The sequence below is a fragment of the Scyliorhinus torazame genome, chromosome 8 (assembly GCF_047496885.1).
Source record: "Scyliorhinus torazame isolate Kashiwa2021f chromosome 8, sScyTor2.1, whole genome shotgun sequence".
NCBI classification, from domain to species: Eukaryota; Metazoa; Chordata; class Chondrichthyes; order Carcharhiniformes; family Scyliorhinidae; genus Scyliorhinus; species Scyliorhinus torazame.
The window spans coordinates 12521738-12543994 of NC_092714.1; the positions used below are offsets into that span (position 1 = coordinate 12521738).

Here is a 22257-nt window from a genome sequence, read left to right on the forward strand (position 1 = left end):
ATTGCTTTCTTCGGGAAACGAACAGAAGGGAGAAAGGCTGAAGAAGTGCAGACCAGGGAACCAGGATCTGAAAAATGTCAGGAGAAAGTAGCGTCATGGACACTTTTGAGGAGGATTATAAGACATGGAATTCTTATGAAGAAAGGTTTGAATTGTATCTTGTAGCAAATCAGACACCGGAGAACCTGCAGGTGGCAAATGTCCTCAGCTCGGTTGGGCGGAAAACATTCCATTGAAATATTACAGCACAGAAGGCGGCCATTCGGCCCACCTTGTCCATGCCAGACCGAGGACACCAAGGTGCCCTTTCTAATCCCACCTTCCTGCACCCGGTCCTTGGCCCTGTAGCTCACAGCACTTAAGGTGCAGATCCAGGTACCTTTAAAAAGAGTTTAGGGTCTCTGCCTCCACCACCAACTCGCTCAGCGAATTCCAGACCCTCACTCCCCTCTGCGTAAAAAAGTTCTTCCTCATTTCCCCTCTACACCTTCTGCAACTTATCTTGAATCTATGTCCTCTGGTTCTAGAATTCTCCACCAAAGGAAACATTTTTATTCTGTCCACTCTTATCATTTTCCCTCATAATTTCGTTCACTTCAATTAAGTTCACCCCTCAGCCTTCTTTGTTCTAAAGAAAATAACCCCAACCTATCCAATCTCTCCTCGTAGCTACACTTTTCTAGCCTTGGAAACACATTCTTGAAAACCTCTTCTGTACTCTCTCCAAATTGTGACAAAATCTGGTCCACCCAGCCAAAAAGTGTTAATGACAACCTTGGAAGGACATTTCCCTCCCCATCTGCTGTTCATAAGTGAAAGATTCCGCTTCTATCGTCACGCTCAAGAGGAAGGAGAAAGCATTTTTCAACTTGTAACAATGTTACCGAAATTAAAAAGTACTGTGAATTTGTGTGAGACACTTGGTGATCTATTCAATTTCTCATTAGTCAACAAGAAAAAGACATACAGCTCTCAATCTTTCTTACTGTGGCAGAATTGTGGACTCAGCGTCAGGCAGACCATAATTCAACTCCTCTCTCCCAAAAACGGCCTCTCTAAAAATTTTCAAAATGTTTCGATGGATTCCTTGGCTCCACCCAGAAATGACCTAATCTCCCCAAGCTTAAAAACAGTTCATCTCTGCAGGCTGCAAAGCACATCAACTCCTCAGGGCCTTTCCCATTCAAACCACAATCGATTAGTCCAGACTGAAAAACATATTCCTTTGTCAATTTCACCTTCTGACTACTAAAGACACCCAGGCCCTACAAAATAAAAGTATTTTTTTTAAAAGACCACTGCAGTCAAACAGACTCTAACCCCAGGCTTTTAACCCTCAAATTGTCCAATACTTCGAATTCAACATTCCTAAAGTCTTCAAGTCGTCACAGTGCACACTCAAAATAGCCAGATGGAGGGCATGGTAGCATAGTGATTAGCACAGTTGCTTCACAGATCCAGGGTCCCAGGTTCGATTCCCGGCTTGTGTCACTGTCTGTGCGGAGTTTGCACTTTCTCCCTGTGTCTGCGTGGGTTTCCTCCGGGTGCTCCGGCTACCTCCCACAGTCCAAAAACGTGCAAGTTAGGTGGATTGGCCATGATAAAGTGTCCCCCCCAAAAAAAAGGTTGGGTTGGGTTACTGAGATAGGGTGGGGTTGTGGGCTTAGGTAGGGTGCTCTTTACAAGGGCCGGTGCAGACTCGATGGGGCGAATAGCCTTCTTCTGCACTGTAAATTCTGTGATTCTATGATATCGCAATCATGAAACCCACAACAAACAAACCAGAGTCTAGGTGAGGTATACGCAAGGCCGGAGCAACCTATACGTGATAATGGGGCTCAATTTACATCAAAAAGTTTGAAGGATACTTCATCAAGGATCTCTAGATTAATAAGGGGATCAGGGGTTATGGGGAGAAGGCAGGAGAATGGGGATGAGAAAAATATCAGCCATGATTGAATGGCAGAGCAGACTCGATGGGCCGAGTGGCCTAATTCTGCTCCTATGTCGTATGGTCTTAAAGGGGATTGGTATTCATCATCATGTTAGATTGGCTCCAAACCACCCTGAAAACAAACGGGTTGATCAAACGATTTGTACAATCACTCAAACACCCAGTTAAGGCATCGAGAGATCAAGACTCTTTATCAAGAGGTGTTAACAGCTTTCTATAGAAATTCCCCACATGCAACAATGCAGAGCTTACCAGTGATTCAAGAGGAAATTGAGAACACAATTCAAACCCTTGATGATCACCTGATCCTTCGAAAGTTGTCAGGTGACAATAACAAGCACAAATTGTCTTGGAGAGAGCAAAACTGAGAGTAAAGTCTTCAACTGTGGAGAACAAGTATTAGCTCAAAGCTATACAAGTGATAAATGGACACCAGCCATCATCTTAGCAAAGACAGGTCCAGTGTCTTACACTGTCCAGCCGGATGATGAAAGAGTTTGGCGACGTCGTGCTGACCAATTACTAGCTTCACAAATTGAATGTACCAAGTCTTCGCCAGAAGTATTCGTATCGGTCTGTACGGACAGTGATACATCAGAACCGAGATCTACTACAGAGGAAATTCGCGAATCTGTCACTGCAGAATCATCAGTACCGACAGACACAGGTGCCCAGTTAATTTTACAAGAAGTACCACCAACAAGTGACAGGAAGACACTGCCATGATCTCGAAGAGCCAGATTCATGAACGTTGAGTATTACCGAAAAGGGACAGACGTGATTCAAAGAGACTATCTTCCTTATGTATCCAATCCTTCACTTACTTTCAACGTATCGCTGAGTTGTTGTCTTGCAGCTGGTGCAATGGCATTTCCGATGCTATCTGTTTCCAGAACAGCTCCTGTTGTTACTTTTAAAAGCAGTTAACAAAGATCCTGTGACGTGTCTTTTCACACCCTGAGAGTTTCAGACTGCCAAGATCTTTCTGTTTGGGACGAGGAGCCATTACAATACAATGAAAGCCCAATGAGATCCCATTGAGTTTCAATGTCTCTATTGTCCATGGTCCTTTCTGTTGACAATCCATTCTCAAGGGCAGCACGGTAGCATAGTGGTTAGCACAAATTTTCACAGCTCACAGGTCCCAGGTTCGATACCCGGCTTGGGTCACTGTCTGTGCGGAGCCTGCACGTCCTCCCCATGTGTGCGTGGGTTTCCTCCGGGTGCTCCGGTTTCCTCCCACAGTCCAAAGATGTGCAGGTTAGGTGGACTGGCCATGCTAAATTGTCCTTCGTGTCCAAAATTGCCCTTAGTGTTGGGTGGGGTTGCTGGGTTATGGGGATAGGGTGGAGGTGTGGGCTTGGGTAGGGTGCTCTTTCCAAGAGCCGGTGCAGACTCGATGGGCCGAATGGCCTCCTTCTGCACTGTAAATTCTATGATGATTCTATGGTTAACAAAAAGGGATCAGTGAAGTTCACGAGTGGCTGTGATTGTCCAAAAACAGCACAGTGGTTAGCACTATTGTTTCAGTGCCAGGGTCCCAGGTTCGCATCCCGGCTTGGGTCACTGTCTATGCGGAGTCTGCATGTTTTCCCCGTGTCTGCGTGGGTTTCCTCCGGGGGCTCCGGTTTCCTCCCAAAAGTCCCGAAAGACGTGCTGTTAGGTGAATTGGACATTATGAATTCTTTCTCTGTGAACAGGCACCGGACTGCGGTGACTGTGGGATTTTCACAGAAACTTCATTGCAGCGTTAATGTAAGCCTACTTGTGACAATAATAAAGATTATTATTTGCTTGAGTTTCAGGACTATCTGGAGTTGCATAGTGCCAAGCCACATGATATACTGCAGCCATCTCAAACGGCTTTCACGGTCCATTTCTAAAAAAACATAGCTTCAAAGTTTGTAATATCATCACGCATGTGCTGGGAATGACACTGTGGAACCTTCTGAAGTCTCCGACTCTAACTCGGAGACGTCCGTGGAGAGTCCCGAGGAGCAGGGGACCTGCCGAATTAACATTGAAACTTCCCTGGCAATTCCCATGCGTCCGCGCATTACGGCTTCCACAGGATCCCAACACACATATTCAGTCGTACATCGATGGTCTGGAAACTGCAAGATTTGGCCAAGTATGGGTTGGATTTATCAATTCCAGTCGGCCGTATTCCGGGAGATCTCAACACGTGACTTCAAACTGCCCAGCCACCTGCAACCCCACCCCCATGTTCCACCCACTGGTTGCCCAGCATGACCACCTTGCAGGAGCCTGCCTTTCTAAACAGGAAAACAAAGTTTCTTTGCTGCCTGATTGAGAGTCCAAACAGTGTCTCCCCACCTTTTGTTAAAATTTGTTCATGGGATGTGCACTTCATGGGATGTGCACTATCTGGAGTTGCATACTTCCAAGCCACATGGAATGCCACAGCCACCTTAAACAGCTTTTGGTGACCACTTAAAAAAAAATATAGCTTCAAAGTTTGTAAAATCTTCAAGCCTGTAATGAGCATGACACAGGTAAATGCAGCAGGACCATCCAAAGTCTCCAACGCTAACTCAAGAGACATTCGTGGAGGGTCCCATTTGTTGCCTGTTCTGAAGTGATGATCCACTGCAGTCCAAGTGGTGTAGGTACACCCACTGTGCTGTCAGGAAGGAAGTTCCAGCATTGTGACTCAGTGACAGTGAAGAAACGGTGACACAGTTCCAATTCAGGATGGTGTGTAACTTGGAGGGAACCTTCCATTGTTTCAGAGCTAAATAAAAGACAGCACTGATAAGGAATAAATATTTATTTATTAAATGCCCTGACGATTTTTCTTCTGGAGTTTACTTGCAGGAACATTGTGCTGGGAGCAGTAGACCAGTCTTGTACAGCAACTCTATTTAAAGTTCTGGTGCGTCATTCTCCGACCCCCCAGCGGGTCGGAGAATGCCCGTTGGCCGCCGTGAATCCCGCCCCCGCCGAAGTCTCCGAAGGGAGAAAAGTCGGCGGGGCGTTAATGGCGCCGCTGCCGCGGAGAATGTCACGGGTCTGCGCAAGGCAGCCGATTTTCGGCCTGCCGATATTCTCCCTTCCGGATGGGCCGAAGTCCCGTCGACGTGATGACCGTTCACGTCGACGTGAATCAAACCTCCTTTTCATCGGCGTGACCCGGTGCTCCAGGCTCACGCCGACCAGCGTGGAGGTGAGTGACGGCCTGGGGGGTTGGCTCTGGCAGGAAATGGCGTGGCCGCAGACTGATTGCGTGAGGAGAGGTGTGTCTCGGCTTGTGTGTGTGTGTGTGTGCGGCGGGTGGTTAGAGTAGGCTGGGCTCCGGGGGAGTGCCGGGAGGGGGTCCGTGCCGGGGTGGAGGTTGGGGGTTGGGGGGGGGTCCGTGCTGGGGTGGAGGTTGGGGGTTGGGGGGGGTCCGTGCTGGGGTGGAGGTTGGGGGTTGGGGGGGGTCCGTGCTGGGGTGGAGGTTGGGGAGGGGGTCCGTGCCGGGGTGGAGGTTGGGGGGGGTCCGTGCTGGGGTGGAGGTTGGGGGAGGGGTCCGTGCCGGGGTGGAGGTTGGGGAGGGGGTCCGTGCCGGGGTGGAGGTTGGGGGGGGGTCCGTGCCGGGGTGGAGGTTGGGGGGGGGTCCGTGCTGGGGTGTAGGTTGGGGAGATGGTCCGTGCCGGGGTGGAGGTTGGGGGTTGGGGGGGTCCGTGCTGGGGTGGAGGTTGGGGAGGGGGTCCGTGCCGGGGTGGAGGTTGGGGGTGGTCCGTGCTGGGGTGGAGGTTGGGGGGGGGGGGGGTCCGTGCCGGGGTGGAGGTTAAGGGGGGGGGTCCGTGCCGAGGAGGGTGATGGGAGGGCAAGTGAGTTGGTCCACCTGGCCAGGTGCCAGCCTCCAACAGTTGGACCCATGCGGTCCATGCCACCTGGCTGGGGGGAGGAGGGGATATGGGCAATGATGACATGTCGTCGTTCCCCTCCCCCCCCACCAGGCCGTCATGTTTTCAGATCATCCAGCGATGTTGGCCGCCGTGGTGGCAGCCGCTCATGTCTATGTTGCCCTGGATGAGGAGGAGGAGGAGGAGGAGGAGCGTGCCAGAGAGGCGGCGCAGGCTGCCGCAGAGGGGCAGGCGGCAGCCGCCCAGGCTGGAGGGACACCTGACCGACAGGACGAGGAGGGGGAGGAGGGCGTCGCGGCCCCACGGCAACAGAGGCACCCGAGGGCGCCCCGTGTGTACCGGCCCTGGCAGTCATACCAGGACCTCATGGACCGGGAATGCAGGAGGAGACTCCGGATGAGCCGGGAAACCGTGGCACACATCTGCCACCTGCTGGCACACCTGTCACCGCGTGGCACTGGCGGGGGACACCCTCTCCCCGTGTCCTTCGAGGTTACGGTGGCCCTGAACTTTTATGCAACGGGGTCATTCCAGGCACCGAGTGGGGACCTGTCCGGCATATCGCAGACATCGGTGCACCGGTGCATCCGGGCAGTGACAGATGCCCTTTATGCCATGGCGCACCGCTACATCCGCTTCCCCGTAGACCGGGCCAGCCAAGATGCCCGGGCCATGGGCGTCTCTGCCGTGGCCGGGTTCCCCATGGTCCAGGGCGCGATCGGTGGGATGCACGTCGCTGTGCGGCCACCTGCAGTTAACAGGGCCGTGTTCACTAATAGGAAGGGGACCTATTCGATGAACGTACAGGTGGTTTGCGACCACCGCATGATGATCCTGCACGTCTGCGCCCGTCACCCAGGCAGTGTACACGACTCATACGTGTTGTCGCGGTCATCCATCCCCGGCATGTACGAGGGACGTCATCCCCGGCTGAGGGGCTGGTTGCTGGGCGACAGGGGCTACCCATTGCGTTCGTGGCTGATGACGCCTATACGGAGGCCACGCAATGAGGCGGAGAACCGCTACAATGATGCCCATGTAGCGACAAGGGGAGTGATCGAGAGGTGCTTTGGCGTGCTGAAGATGCGTTTCAGGTGCCTGGACCTCTCTGGGGGCGCCCTCCAGTATCGGTCAGACAGGGTCGGCCGCATCATTGTGGTGTGCTGCGTCCTGCACAACATAGCCCAGCAGAGGGGTGATGTGCCGCAGGCAGAGGAGGGCGGAGTGGAGGAGCAGCAGGAAGAGGCACAGTCCTCCCCAGATGAGGGGGATGGGGGCAATGGTCAGGGCAGACGGGGTAGACACAGGCGGGTGGCTGTCCACCGTTACCGGCTGGCCCAGCGGGCACGGGACAGACTGATAGACACCCGCTTCACTGACTAGATGGGCGTGGGAATCGGGTACTATGGCCACAGACCGCACACCATGGCAACAGCCGACCACCCACACCCCCCACCCATCCACCCACCCAGCACCCTCACCCCCCTCCCCAACCCCACCCACCCCACCCGCATGCACACCACCCCCCCCCCATTGCCGATCCACCGGCGGCACAACGGGCCGGGCTCACCCAGTTGCAGGTGGACGCGTGTCTATCGCAGGCCATGGAGGATGATGACAACCCGCCCTGCGATGAGCTCCTGGCTCTACATCGTTGGACTATGTCTGACCCATGGCCACAGTACCACCATCCACCCGGACCATCCCTGCATGCGGCTGTGACACTGCAGCGCACGGTCCCGTCCTCTGCCCGAGGGATGTTGATGGCGGCCCAGGGGGAAGGGGGCAGACTCACCTGGGGCTGAGGTAAGACCACCCCTCACACACACACTTGCGCTCAACGTACATGACACGCCCGCACACTTTGGACAGAGCACAAAGGCAGCTTCGGTAGGTGTAACATTGACTTTAATAACCAAAGGAGTTCATGCACGTGCCCTAGCCCCTAAAACTCATCTGTGCCCTGCACCCGTGCCAACTTACTCAGTGTCTAATTGTTTGGCCTTACGGGCCCTTTGACTACGTCTACGTGGTTCCCCAGACAGTACAGCAGAACTGGAGGTGGACTCCTGTGATTCCTGCCCTCTGACACTGGATCCCTTTGGCGGCCGTTTCCTGGGGCGTCCTGGCCTAGATGGGCCAGGCTGCGGCCCGGGCGACTGGGATGGCGAGCTGCCAGCCTGTCCTGCCCGTTGCCCACCCGATGCACCTGGGACGGAAGGGGGGGGGGGAGTCCGAGGTGTCGCGGTGAACCGGGACCTCCCCTACAGAGGGAGCCGGGACGGACCACACCACCTCCTCCTCCCTCGGGGTGCCCGATGGCCCCCAGGCCTCTACATGGGTGGGGGATGCGAACGGACTGGCCATCCGACGCCCCCCCCGACATCTGGCGCTGCCAGTCCTGGAGGCCCGTGCTGGTATCGACAGGGGTCTGCAGGTTTGCAGCCATGGAGCCCAGGGTGTTGGCAAACCCTGTCTGTGACAGTGCGACGCCGGCTCGCACATGGCTACTGGCGCCGATGCCCTCAGCGATGGCCTGCTGAGACTGGGCCATGGCCTGCAGAGACTGGGCCATGGCCTGCTGAGACTGGGCCATGGCCTGCTGAGACTGGGCCATGGCCTGCTGAGACTGGGCCATGGCCTGCTGAGACTGGGCCATGGCCTGCAGAGACTGGGCTATGGCGTTGAGCGCCTCTGCCATCTGGCGCTGGCACTGGCTCATGGCCTCCTGTGAGAGGGCAGCCATTTCCTGGGCCACAGACGCCGCCTGCACGGAAGGCCCCAGGCCTCGCAAACCGTTCCCCATGTCTGACACCGTCACAACCATTGCCTCCACCGCGGACGCCACCCGTGCGGTGTCAGCCTGGGTGGCACGCATGACCGGGACCACTCCCAGCTCCTGGACGCGGGTGGACTCCTCCACCTGCGACCGCAGCCGCCGCAAGCCGCCCGTCACCCTCTTCGCTCGTCTCCGGGTCGGTGGTTGCATCGGATCTATGTGTGGGTGTGGTAACTGCAGGAACCCGGGATCCATCTGGGCGGCAGATGTTCGCTTGGCCTGGGCTGCCCTCCGACCGCCCGGTCCCTCTGCTGCTCCTACCTCCACCTGCTGTACCGGGACGGCTGTGTTGTGCGCACCAGTGAGTGTACCAGACGCCTCATCACTAAAGTGCCCAACCGTGGTGAGTGTTTCTGCGATGGTGGAGGGTGTTGGTGACAGCAGTGGCGTTGTGTCGTGCTCTTCGTCCCACTCTGAGTCCATGGCACTTTGGGGTGGGGGTTCGTCTCCACCCATCCACTCTGAGTCACTGTCCGGTATTTCGTCTTCCTGGGTCGTGCTGTCCTGGGTCGTGCTGTCCCGGGTAGTGCTGTCCCGGGTAGGGGTGTCCCGGGTAGGGGTGTCCTGGGTAGTGGTGTCCTGGGTTGTGGTGTCCTGGGTAGTGGTGTCCTGGCTCGGATGTGACGGGGGCCTGTGGCTGCCCCCCTCATCGCTGGGTGGTCGCTCCCGCACGTGACGGGGGTGTCGTCTCCCTGTTGCTCCAGGTCTCTCCGTCTCCCGTGGTGTGCGAGGGGCATCCTGCTGGCGTCGCATGCTGGAGGGTCCGTGTCTCTCCGTCTCCCGTGGTGTCCGAGGGGCATCCTGCGGGCGTCGCATGCTGGAGGGTCCAGGTCTCTCCGTCTCCCGTGGTCTCCGAGGGGCATCCTGCGGGCGGTGTGCATCTGCGGGGATGGGTGCCTGGACGTTTGGTCCTGCGATACACAATGAAGCATGCATGGTTAGACATCAGGCAGTGATCAGGTGATACGGGGGAGGGGGATATAGGTGAGGGGGGATATGGGGACGGGCTGTCGGTGGCTCACTTGCTGGTGGGCCCCCGACCTCTGCATCAGCAACCTCCCGGTCCTCAGGTCCGCCAGCCAGTTCCAGGGCCCTTTCCTCGTGTACGGTCAGTGGCCTCTCATCAGCGGGCCCTCCTCCAGTCCTCACATGCTCCCTATTGTTGTGTGCGCGCTTCTCCTGTGGGGGGGGGGGGTGGTGTGGTGGCAGGGGTAAAAGGCAACAGTGTTAGGCAGGTATATGAATGCACGTCATTGGTTGCGCGTGCATTGCAGAGGTTAAGGTTAGGGCTGGATTCACTTGGGGATATGGGGGAGGGGGGATAGGGGGGGATATGGAGGATATGGGGAGGGGGGTATGGGGGAGGGGGGGATATGGGGGAGGGGGGGATATGGGGGAGGGGGGATATGGGGGAGGGGGGATATGGGGGAGGGGGGATATGGGGGAGGGGGGATATGGGGGAGGGGGGATGTGGGGGAGGGGGGATATGGGGGAGGGGGGATATGGGGGATATGGGGAGGGGTGATATGGGGGAGGGGGGATATGGGGGAGGGGGGATATGGGGGAGGGGGGATATGGGGAGGGGGGATATGGGGGAGGGGGGATATGGGGGAGGGGGGATATGGGGAGGGGGGATATGGGGGAGGGGGGATATGGATATGGGGGATATGGGGGAGGGGGGATATGGGGGAGGGGGGATATGGGGGAGGGGGGATATGGGGGAGGGGGGATATGGGGGAGGGGGGATATGGGGGATATGGGGGAGGGGGGATATGGGGGAGGGGGATATGGGGGAGGGGGGATATGGGGGAGGGGGGATATGGGGGATATGGGGGAGGGGGGATATGGGGGAGGGGGGGATATGGGGGAGGGGGATATGGGGGAGGGGGATATGGGGGAGGGGGGATATGGGGGAGGGGGGATATGGGGGAGGGGGGATATGGGGGAGGGGGGATATGGGGGAGGGGGGATATGGGGGAGGGGGGATATGGGGGATATGGGGGAGGGGGGATATGGGGGAGGGGGGATATGGGGGAGGGGGGATATGGGGGAGGGGGGATATGGGGAGGGGGATATGGGGGAGGGGGGATATGGGGGAGGGGGATATGGGGAGGGGGGATATGGGGGAGGGGGGGATATGGGGGAAGGGGGGATATGGGGGAGGGGGTATATGGGGAGGGGATATGGGGGAGGGGGGATATGGGGGGAGGGGGGATATGGGGGAGGGGGGATATAGGGGAGGGGGGATATGGGGGAGGGGGGATATAGGGGAGGGGGGATATGGGGGAGGGGGGATATGGGGGAGGGGGGATATGGGGGAGGGGGGATATGGGGGAGGGGGATATGGGGGAGGGGAGATATGGGGGAGGGGGATGTGGGGGAGAGGGGATATGGGGGAGGGGGGATATGGGGGAGGGGGGATATGGGGAGGGGGGATATGGGGGAGGGGGGATATGGGGAGGGGGAATATGGGGAGGATATGGGGAGGGGGATATGGGGGAGGGGGGATATGGGGGAGGGGGATATGGGGGAGGGGAATATGGGGGAGGGGGGATATGGGGGAGGGGGATATGGGGGATATGGGGGAAGGGGGGGATATGGGTAGGGGGGATATGGGGGATATGGGGGAGGGAGGGATATGGAGGGGGGATATGGGCATATGGGGGAGCGGGGATATGGGGGAGGGGGGATATGGGGATATGGGGGAGGGGGGATATGGGGGAGGGGGGATATGGGGAGGGGGGATATGGGGAGGGGGATATGGGGGAGGAGGGATATGGGGGAGGGGGGATATGGGGGAGGGGGGATATGGGGGAGGGGGGATATGGGGGAGGGGGGATATGGGGGAGGGGGATATGGGGGAGGGGGGATATGGGGGAGGGGGGATATGGGGGAGGGGGGATATGGGGGAGGGGGGATATGGGGGATATGGGGAGGGGGGATATGGGGAGGTGGGATATGGGGAGGGGGGATATGGGGAGGGGGGATATGGGGAGGGGGGATATGGGGGAGGGGGGATATGGGGGAGGGGGGATATGGGGGAGGGGGATATGGGGGAGGGGGGATATGGGGAGGGGGATATGGGGAGGGGGATATGGGGGAGGGGGGTATGGGGAGGGGGGATATGGGGGAGGGGGGATATGGGGGATATGGGGGAGGGGGGATATGGGGAGGTGGGATATGGGGAGGGGGGATATGGGGAGGGGGGATATGGGGGATATGGGAGAGGGGGGATATGGGGGAGGGGGGATATGGGGGAGGGGGGATATGGGGGAGGGGGGATATGGGGGAGGGGGGATATGGGGATATGGGGGAGGGGGGATATGGGGAGGGGAGATATGGGGGAGGGGGGATATGGGGGAGGGGGGATATGGGGGAGGGGGGATATGGGGGAGGGGGGATATGGGGGAGGGGGGATATGGGGGAGGGGGGATATGGGGGAGGGGGGGATATGGGGGAGGGGGATATGGGGAGGGGGGGATATGGGGGAGGCTCACCCTGCCTGCTCTGACGAGGTCGTTCACCTTCTTGTGGCACTGGGTGCCTGTCCGTGGTGTCAGGGCCACAGCGGTGACGGCCTCTGCCACTTCCCTCCACAGACGCCGGCTGTGGCGTGGGGAAACTCTGCGGCCGTGCCCGGGATACATGGCATCCCTCCTCTGCTCCACCGCGTCCAGGAGTGCCTCCACATCGCGTGACTCGAACCTCGGGGCTGAGCGACGGCCAGCCATCCAGTCGGGTGTTGCGGTCGGGTGTTCCGGTCGGGTGGGGGGAGCAGCGCGGCCTTATGAGCCGTCACGCCGTGCAGCGCGTATGACGCTGCACGGCGTGAACCACTGCGCAAGCGCGGATCCCGTTACGTCGCTGCTAGCCCATTTCGGGCCAGAGACTATCGATCCATTTTTATGACGTGACGCAAGTGGGATTTGCGCCGTTTTTTGCGCACTTTCCGCCGATAACGGAGAATTTCGCCCCTAGATCTGCATGAGCACAATGTGACAGAGGATCTTTCAGTGATGAATTTACCCAACACCAATCAACTGGTGACACCTACCTCTTGTGGTGGTACTGAGAATGAGACCGTCCTCAAATCGACAAGGCGAAATGTATCTGTACAAGGTATAATCCAGAAAATACCTAGAGTTAGAAATAAATAGTTAGGTTTTTAAGTAAACAGCATGTTGAATTTATACAGCACTTTAATGAAGCAAATTTTCCAAGGGGATTCACAGAGGTGAAGGGCAGCACGGCAGCACAGTGGTTAGCACTGTTGCTTCACAGCGCCAGGGACCCAGTTCAATTCCCGGCTTGGGGCAGTGTCTGTATGGAGCCTGCACGTTCTCCCAGTATCTGCATGGGTTTCTTTCGGGAGCTCCAAAAGATGTGCTTGTTAGGTGAATTAGACATTCTGAATTCTCCCTCAGTGTACCCAAACAGGTGCCGGAATGTGGCGACTAGGGGCTTTTCACAGTAACTTCATTGCAGTGTTAATGTAAGCCTACTTGCGACAATATTAAAGATTATTAAGATTAAGAAGTGATAATCAAATAAAATTTGACACAAAGCCATGTGAGGAATTTGCTTGGACATAGTTAGGTTTGAAGGAGTGTCTTGAAGGAGGAGGGAAAGGTGGCGAGATAAAGGGATTTACAGAAGTAATTCCAGGTCTTGAGGTCTAGGCTGTCAGAGATATGGGTTCAAAGGCTGAACGACGAAAACCGAGGAGGCACAAGAAGCCAGAATTAGGGGAGCACAGAGCTCTTGTCAGGTTGTTGGTTTGAGGGGGATAACAGAGATAGGGAGGGGGAAGGCCATGAGGGATTTGATAACAAGGGTAGGCATTTTACAACTGAGGTGTGGTCGAAATGAGTCAGCGTAAATTAGCGAGTGCAGGCACGGTGAAAGGAGATTCATAAGGGAGGAGCATTAACATAGGCCTGGACCAGGTTAGTTGAATGGCTTGTTTCGGTGCTGTAAATTCCTTGCAATGGATTTGAAAACCTACCTGGACCTTTAGCTCCACCTTGAACAATACGACCTAATCGAAATATCACCGCTCTTTCATATTCTTTAACAACCTGGAAGGAAAGTTAGTTGATTATATGAATATCAACAATTCAACATTCACAAACAATCTCTCACTTGTCCATTGACTCTGCAAACATCTCTAGAATGTTTGTACCGAGGGAGAATTAGAAGAAAGCTTTCTCGTTTCGCTCAGTCTCATTCCATAGTGTTTTAACCTGTTGCCTCCTAGCATACACATTCAGAATCTCTTCCAAGATATTTTTCCAGTATTGTGACCTACCTACCTGAACAATTCTCCAATAAGACTTGAATGCGGAATGCAAATGCTCAATGTATCATAAGGGGATAAGGGGTAAGGGGTCAAATAAGGGGAAGTAGATTTAAGACTGAGTTTAGGAGGAACCTCTTCACCCAAAGGGTTGTGAATCTATGGAATTCCCTGTCCAGTGATGCAATTGAGGCTCCTTCATTAAATGCTTTCAAGATAAAGATGGATAGTTTTTTGAAGAATAAAGGGATTAAGGGTTATGGTGTTCGGGCGGGAAAGTGGATCTCAGTCCACAAAAGATCAGCCATGATCTCATTGAATGGTGGAGCAGGCTCGAAGGGCCAGATGGCCTACTGCTGCTCCTAGTTCTTACATCGAACAGGTCCCTGGTGAGATTTCTGTTGCTGCAAAGGCTGGCAGCAAGTGCAGTGCAGTGTGATAATTGGCACCAGAATACAGGGTCAAAGACATCTCATTGATGTGATCACACAGCAGCCATGAAGAAAACACCCCATCTGGAACATGGTTGATCACGCAAACATCTTTGATAGCACAACGGCCATGTCGCGGGAAACATGAATCAAAACCCACCACAGCAAACTGGGGGAGATTGAATACAGTCCTTTGAAATGGCCTGCACTCCTGTATTCACAAGTGACTCGGGACTGAGGTATAAACCACATCTCGAATAGTGTGCGCAGTTTGGGTCTCCTTATTTAGTTAAATGTATTGGAAGCGGTTCAGAGGAGGTCTACTCGATTGATGTCTGCAATGAGCGGGTTGTCTGATGAGGAAAGATTAGATAGACTGGGTTTGTTTTTACTGGAGCTTAGAAGAGTGAGGGGTGACGTGATTGAAGTATGCAAGATCCTGGACGGTATTGACAAGGTGGACGTGGAAAGGATGTTTACCTCTTGTGGATGAGTCCAGAACTAGGGGGCACTGTTTTAAAATTAGGGCTCGGCCTCATAGGATGAGGGAAGTTATTTTCTCTCAGACGGTTATGCAACTTTGGAACTGTCTGTCTCAGAAGAAGGAGGTGAACTCATTGAATATTTTTAAGGTTGGGGCAGATAGATTCTTGTTAGGCCAAGGAATCAAAGGTTATTGGGGGTAGATGGGAATGTAGGACTTGAAATCCAAACAGCTCAGCCATGATCTTATCGAATGACAGAGCAGACTTGAGGGGCCGAATGGTCTATTTCTGCTCCTATGTCATATGCAAGGGTTAATGTAAGACTGGGAAACAGTACTGTCCATAGTTTGATGGAAAGAGACACATGACCCGAGACTAGAGTCAGTTATGGGCTGGACAAAGATCTGTACAGAAACAAGCATGGGGTTAGCTCATAGCTTGGGCTATTTATATATCTAATTATGAGTTGTTAATAAACGCGTCCTGTTCAATTATGCAGCACTCAGAATCTCTTTGTGAGACCTATTGAACATATAGCATTCAACTACGACCACTGTCTCGAGGGCACTTTGGGATGGGCAATAAATGCTGGCCTTACTTGTCACACCCACAGTTTTTCCCAACTGGAAACCCTGGATGAACAGGGATATCCACTGCTTGCTGAAGTCTAGGTCTGAGGCATTCAAGTCAGGCGATCCTGACGTATACAAGGAAGCCAGATATGATCTAAGGAGATCCATCAAAGATGCCAAAAGACCATACCGGACCAAGCTCAAGTCCCAGGCTGGCCACACGGACCCTCACCGACTATGGCAAGGTCTGCAAGACATAACGGGCGACAAGATGAAGGCATCTAAAATCACCAGCTCCAATGCACCCCTCCCTGATGAGCTCAACGCATTCTATGCACGCTTTGAGCAAGAGGTCAGCGAGCAAGCCCTCCACCACAGAAGCCTCGGATGAACTTGTATCTGAGATCACCATTGCAGACGTCAGAGCAGCCTTCTCGAAGGTCAACCCATGGAAAGCCACTGGCCCGGATGGGGTACCCGGACGGGCATTCAGGTCTTGTGCAGATCAGCTGGTGGGGGTATTCGCAGACATCTTCAACCTCTCTTTACAACAATCCGAGGTCTCTATCTGCTTCAAGAAGACGACCATTATCCCTGTACCTAAAAAAAGCCAAGCAGCGTGCCTTAATGACTATCGTCCAGTGCCTTGAAAGGTTAGTCATGGCACGAATCAACTCCAGCCTTCTGGATTACCTTGATCCACTACAGTTCGCCTACTGCTGCAACAGGTCCACAGCAGACACCATCTCCATGGCCCTGCACTATACCCTGGAACACCTAGATAACAAAGACACCCATGTCAGACTCCTGTTTATCGACTACAGCTCAGCCTTCAACACCATCATCATTCCTACGAAACTCATCTCCAAACTTCGTGGCCTTGGCCTCGGCTCCTCCCTCTGCGACTGGATCCTGAACTTTCTAACCCACAGGCCACAATCAGTAAGGATAGGCAACAACACCTTCTCCACGATCATCCTCAACACCGGTGCCCCAAAAGGCTGTATCCTCAGCCCCCTACTATACTCTTTGTATACCTATGAATGTGTGGCCAATTTCCCCTCCAACTTGATTTTCAAATTTGCTGATGACACCACCGCAGTGGGTCGGATTTCAAACAATGACAAGACAGAGTACAGGAATGAGATAGAGAATCTGTTGAACTGGTGCGACGACAATAATCTCTCCCTCAATGTCGTCAAAAGGAAGGAGATTGTCATCGACTTCAGGAAGCGTAGTGGAGAACATGCCCCTTTCTACATCAATGGGAACGAAGTAGAAAGGGTCGAGAGCTTCAAGTTTTTAGGTATACAGATCATCAACAGCCTGTCCTGGTCCCCCATGCCGACACTGTGGTTAAGAAAGCCCACCAACGACGCTACTTTCTTAGAAGACTAAGGAAATTTGGCATGTAACCTACGACACTCACCAATTTCTACAGATGCACCATAGAAAACATTCCTTCTGGTTGTATCACAGCTTGGTATGGAGCCTGCTCTGCCCAAGACCGCAGGAAGCTACAAAAGGTCGTGAATGTAGCCCAATCCATCACGCACACCAGCCTCCCATCCATCGACTCGGTCTACAATTCCCGCTGCCTCGGAAAGGCAGCCAGCATAATTAAGGACCCCGCGCACCCCGGACATGCTCTCTTCCACCTTCTTCCGTCAGGAAAAAGATACCAAAGTTTGAGGTCACGTACCAACCGACTCAAGAACAGCTTCTTCCCGGCTGCCATCAGGCTTTTGAATGGACCTACCTCGTATTAAGTTGATCTTTTCTCTACACCTTGCTATAACTGTAACATTATATTCTGCAGTCTCTCCTTCCTTCCCCATGTACAGTGTGCATTGTTTGTACAGCATGCAAGAAACAATATTTTTCACTGTATACCAATACATGTGACAATAATAAATCAAATCAAATCAAAGGTCTGTGAATAAATATTTTGAAAAAACAACCCCCACTTGTTTTTCTTACCTCTTTCTTAATCGCTTCTCTTATTTTCCCATAGTCTTTCTTCTTTCTAATCATATCTGCAGAACATTTTTTGCCTTTTTCAATTCTAGTTGTGGCTATCCTCTTGACAGAGATCTGACACTTGATTTACTGGTTTGTAATTATTATAAACTGTCGTAATCGGTTTTCAAAATATCGCATGGTTGACGTACAGTGTGGTGTGCTCATTTTTCTTTCCATCTCAAATCATGTGGCTTGGTTTCAACTTTCTGAGATGTTCCCTATTCCAATCTTATGCTCCAATCACTCTTCTTTTTTTAAAAATAAATTTAGAGTACCCAATTAATTTTTTTTCCAATTAAGGGGCAATTTAGCGTGGCCAATCCACCTTCCCTGCACATCTTTGGGTTGTGGGGGCGAAACCCACGCAGACACGGGGAGAATGTGCAAACTCCGCATGAACAGTGACCCAGAGCCGGGATGGCTTAGGGAAATGTGTTGGAGACAGTTGAGAGGAGGTTTACTAGACTGATGCCTCTCAGAGTGTTATGTGACTTTGGAACTCTCTGCCTCAGAAGATGCTGGAGGTGAAGGTCATCAGATATTTTCAAGGTGCGGGTAGATAGAATCTTGTTAGGCAAGGGGATCAAAGGTTATCGGGTGTAGAAACAGATCAGCCATGAACTGAGCAGGCTCAAAAATGTTTTCCTCAGCTCTGTCCTAAAAGCTCGACACCCTGGTTCTGGACTCACCCATAAGAGGAAACCTCCTTTCCACAGCCACCTTGTCGAGACTGTTCAGGGTCTTATCTACTTCAATTATTCACCCCTCACTCTACTAAACTCCAGGGACTGAAGCTAATTCTCTTCCTAATTCTCACTAACTATCTCTCCTCATACAAGATGCTGCTTAAAACTTTATTTGACCAAGCATAAGAACACAGGAACAGGAGGAGGCCAGTCCAGCCCCTTGAGCCTGTTCCATCATTTAATTAGATCGTAGCTGATGTATATCTCAACTTCATCCACTCGTCCTGGTTTTGCAAGCTACAATACGCTTACCTAACTAAACTCCATCAATCCCAGTTTTGAAATATCCACTTGACCCTCAGCCTCAAACATCGTCATTGGGCAGTACTTGCAACACCAGGTTAAAGTCCAACAGGTTTGTTTCAAATCACTAGCTTTCGGAGCACTGTTCCGTCCTCAGGTGAATGAAAGGGTAGGTTCCAGAAACATTTATATATATATAGACAAAGTCAAAGATGCAAGATGGTGCTTTGAATGCGAGCATTTGCAGGTAATTAAGTCTTTACAGATCCAGAGAGAGGGGCAATCCCAGGTGAAAGAGGTGTGAATTGTCTCAAGCCAGCACAGTTGGTAGGATTTTGCAGGCCAGATGGTGGGGGGTGAATGTAATGCGATATGAATCCAAGGTTCTGGTTGAGGCCGCACTCATGTGTGTGGAACTTGGCTATAAGTTTCTGCTCGGTGATTCTGCGTTGTCAGGCATCCTGAAGGCCGCCTTGGAGAACGCTTACCCGGAGATCAGAGGCTGAATGCCCTGGACTGCTGAAGTGTTCCCCGACTGGAAGGGAACATTCCTGCCTGGCGATTGTTGCGCGATGTCCGTTCATCCGTTGTCGCAGCGTCTGCATGGCCCACGTACCCCATGAATATTTAGTCACCTGCCAATGTACCACGCATTGGGACATCCTTTTCTGCAGCATATGAGGGAGATAACGTTGGCCGAGTCGCACAAGTATGTACCGCGTACCTGGTGGGTGGTGTTCTCCCGTGTAATGGTGGTACCCATGACGGTGATCTGGCATGTCTTGCAGAGATTGCCATGGCAGGGTTGTGTGGTGTCGTGGTCACTGTTCTGAAGGCTGGGTAGTTTGCTGCAAACAATGGTTTGTTTGAGATTGCGCGGTTGTTTGAAGGCAAGTAGTGGAGGTGTGGGGATGACCTTGGCAAGATTTTGGTCTTCATCGATGACGTGTTGTAGGCTGCGAAGATGATGTCGTAGTTTCTCCGCTCTGGGGAAGTACTGGACGACGAAGGATACTCTGTCGGTTGTGTCCCATGTTTGTCTTCTGAGGAGGTCGGTGAGGTTTTTTGCTGTGGCACGTTGGAACTGTCGATCGATCAGTCGAGCGCCATATCCCATTTGTACGAGGGCATCTTTCAGCATCTGTTACGCTCCTCCTCGGCTGAGCAGATTCTGTGTATACGGAGGGCTTGTCCAGAGGGGATGGCTTCTGTAATGTGTTTAGGGTGGAAGCTGGAGAAGTGGAGCATCGTGAGGTTATCCGTGGGCTTGCGGTATAGTGAAGTGCTGAGGTGACCGTCCTTGATGGAGATGAGTGTGTCCAAGAATGCAGCCAATTCTGGAGAGAAGTCCATGGTGAGTCTGATGGTGCGATGGAACGTTTTGATGTCATCATGTAGACGTTTCAGGGATTCTTCGCCGTGGGTCCAAAGGAAAAAAATGTCATCGATGTATCTGGTGTATAACGTTGGTTGAAGGTCCTGTGCGGTGAGTAGGTCTTGTTCAAATTTGTGCATGAAGTTGTTGGCATATTGAGGTGCAAATTTGGTCCCCAGGCTGTTTCGTGCGTCTGGATGAAGAACGTATTGTCGAAGGTGATGACATTGTGATCCAGAATGAAGCGGATGAATTGCAGAATTGCATCTGGAGATTGGGAGTGTCGATGTCGATGACTGAGGCTGTTGCAGCAATGCCGTCGTCATGGGGGATGCTGGTGTCGAGTGCCGAGACGTCCATTGCGACGAGGATTGTTCCTGGTTCAATTGGTCCATGGGTGCCAAGTTTCTGTAAGAAGTCCGTCGTGTCGCGACAGAAGCTGGGCGTTCCCTGTACGATGGGTTTCAAGATGCCCTCGATGTAGCCAGAGAGCTTCTCACACAGGGTCCCATTGCCTGATACGATAGGACGGCCTGGTGTTTTGGCCTTAGGTATTTTCGGGAGGCAGTAGAGATCTCGAACGTGGGGAGTATGTGGGATGGGAGCACGTAGGGTGCTCTGAAGGTCTGGATCCAAGGTCTTGATCAGTCTGTTGTGTTGGCGGTTGTGTTCCTTGGCCAGATCTGCGGGTAACGGTCTGTAGTGTTCCTGGTTGTTGAGTTGTCGGTACACATCTTTGCAGTAGTCCGTTCTGTTCAGTGTGACGGTGGCCCCTCCTTAATCTGCTGGTTTGATGACGATGTTGCGGTTGGTCTCGAGAGGGCGGATGGCGTTGCGTTGTGCTTGGGTGACGTTCGGGGCTGTCTTGTGAATGCGACTGATGAATCTGGCATTGATGCTCCCCCCAGTCCAACGCCGGCATCTCCACATCATGACCTTCATTGGAGAGAGAGTTCCAGATTTCCATGGCACTTTGTGTTAAGAATTGATCATGCTCAGGTTATGCTCCACTTCCCACTCCCAGAACTCCATGCACCCCCCCACCCCCATGAATATTTAGTCACCTGTCCTAATATTTTCTTATGTGTTCTGGTGTCAAACCGTCGTTTGATTATACATTTCCGGAGGATGCCTTGTCAATTCCTATGGCTGGCCTCCCGTATTCTACTCTCCGTAAACTTGATGTCAATGCTGACCTGCACACTAACTCCTGGTCAAGTAACGTCATGACTTTAAAATTCTGTTTTCTCAAAGCACTCCCATGTCCCTGCCCCTCCCTATCTCTGTAATCTCCTTAAACCCCGATCCACCCCCAGATCTCTGCCCCCTCTAATTTTAAGCTATTGAGCATTGCCGGTTTTAATCGCTCTGCCATTGGTGGCCATGCAGGCAGCTGCTTCGGCCGTAAGCTCTGGAAATCCTTCCCTAAACCTCTCTGCCTCTTTACTCCACTTTCCTCCTGTAAGACATCCTCTAAAACTACCTCATTGACCGGACATTTGGCCATTTACCCTAATTTGTTTTAGTACCAAATTGTGCATTACTATGTTCCTCTGCCCCTTGGGACATTTTATTATGTTGCAGGCACTTTATAAATATAAGTGGTTGATGAGGCAAGAATGCGGCCTTTGATTTATTAACTTACATGTTGGAAGACTGCCCTATTGTGCTGTCCGTGTTTGTAATCCTGTCAATTTTAATAAAGGTTGTAATTTCAACTGGAGTGGCAACTGTACGGTTGATAATTTGGTGTCCCTGGCCTCTACGATCAGACCGCATTGGGGAAGTGGGGCTTGTGGGTGTCAGGCCTAGAAGGATCGGGCTTTGAGGGGAGATCAGGTCAGTACTCTCAGGATGGGGTGTTAAGGCGGCGGTTGGGCCTTGGAGGAGCGGGGGGGGGGGGGGGGGGGGGGGGGTGAGAAGGAGTCCCTATGGGGCATCCTGGGGAAGAGTGGGGGGGGGGGGAAGTGGTAGGAGGAGATCCCTGGGGGTTAGTGGGTGTGGAGGTAGTCCTGCGGAAGAACGGTATGGATCTGCGTTAGTTATCCAGCAGTTAGAATGTTTTGATTCTAACTTTCTCTGAGTAACAATTGGTGCAAACGCAGTGGGAATGTGAAGTGTGCCATTCCTGATGGCTCCCAGTGCAGGGTAATTGCCCAGGGGAAAATTGTGAACCCTACATGGGAACTTTGAAAGGGGATTGCCCAGCGCATCTTTGAAATACCCCCCTCCACCAAGTTTGGAAATTTTAATTAATACAAAAAACAGGCCATTTGGTCCAATTGGTGTATCTAGTGTTTTTGTTCTATGAGTATCCTCCCACCATACTTCATATCAACCTATATATCCGTTTACTTCTTTATCCCTCATGTACTTGTCTTGTTTCCCCTTTTCCTGGGGGTTATGAGAGCTGTTGAGTGGG

General features: G+C 53.1%; 1 protein-coding gene across 3 annotated transcripts in view; it reads right to left on the reverse strand.

Moving 5' to 3' along the window:
• Positions 1-22257, reverse strand: part of LOC140427642 (stomatin-like) — an 80796-nt gene that overhangs the window by 12227 nt on the left and 46312 nt on the right. For 2 of the 3 annotated variants that reach the window (XM_072513087.1, XM_072513088.1), the window contains exons 4-5: positions 13671-13743; positions 12720-12802 (exon numbers count right to left, since the gene is read on the reverse strand). In XM_072513087.1, coding sequence (XP_072369188.1) covers positions 12720-12802; positions 13671-13743 — 156 coding nt within the window. The remainder of the gene's footprint in view (positions 1-12719; positions 12803-13670; positions 13744-22257) is intronic. The other variant, XM_072513089.1, reaches the window with a different exon arrangement.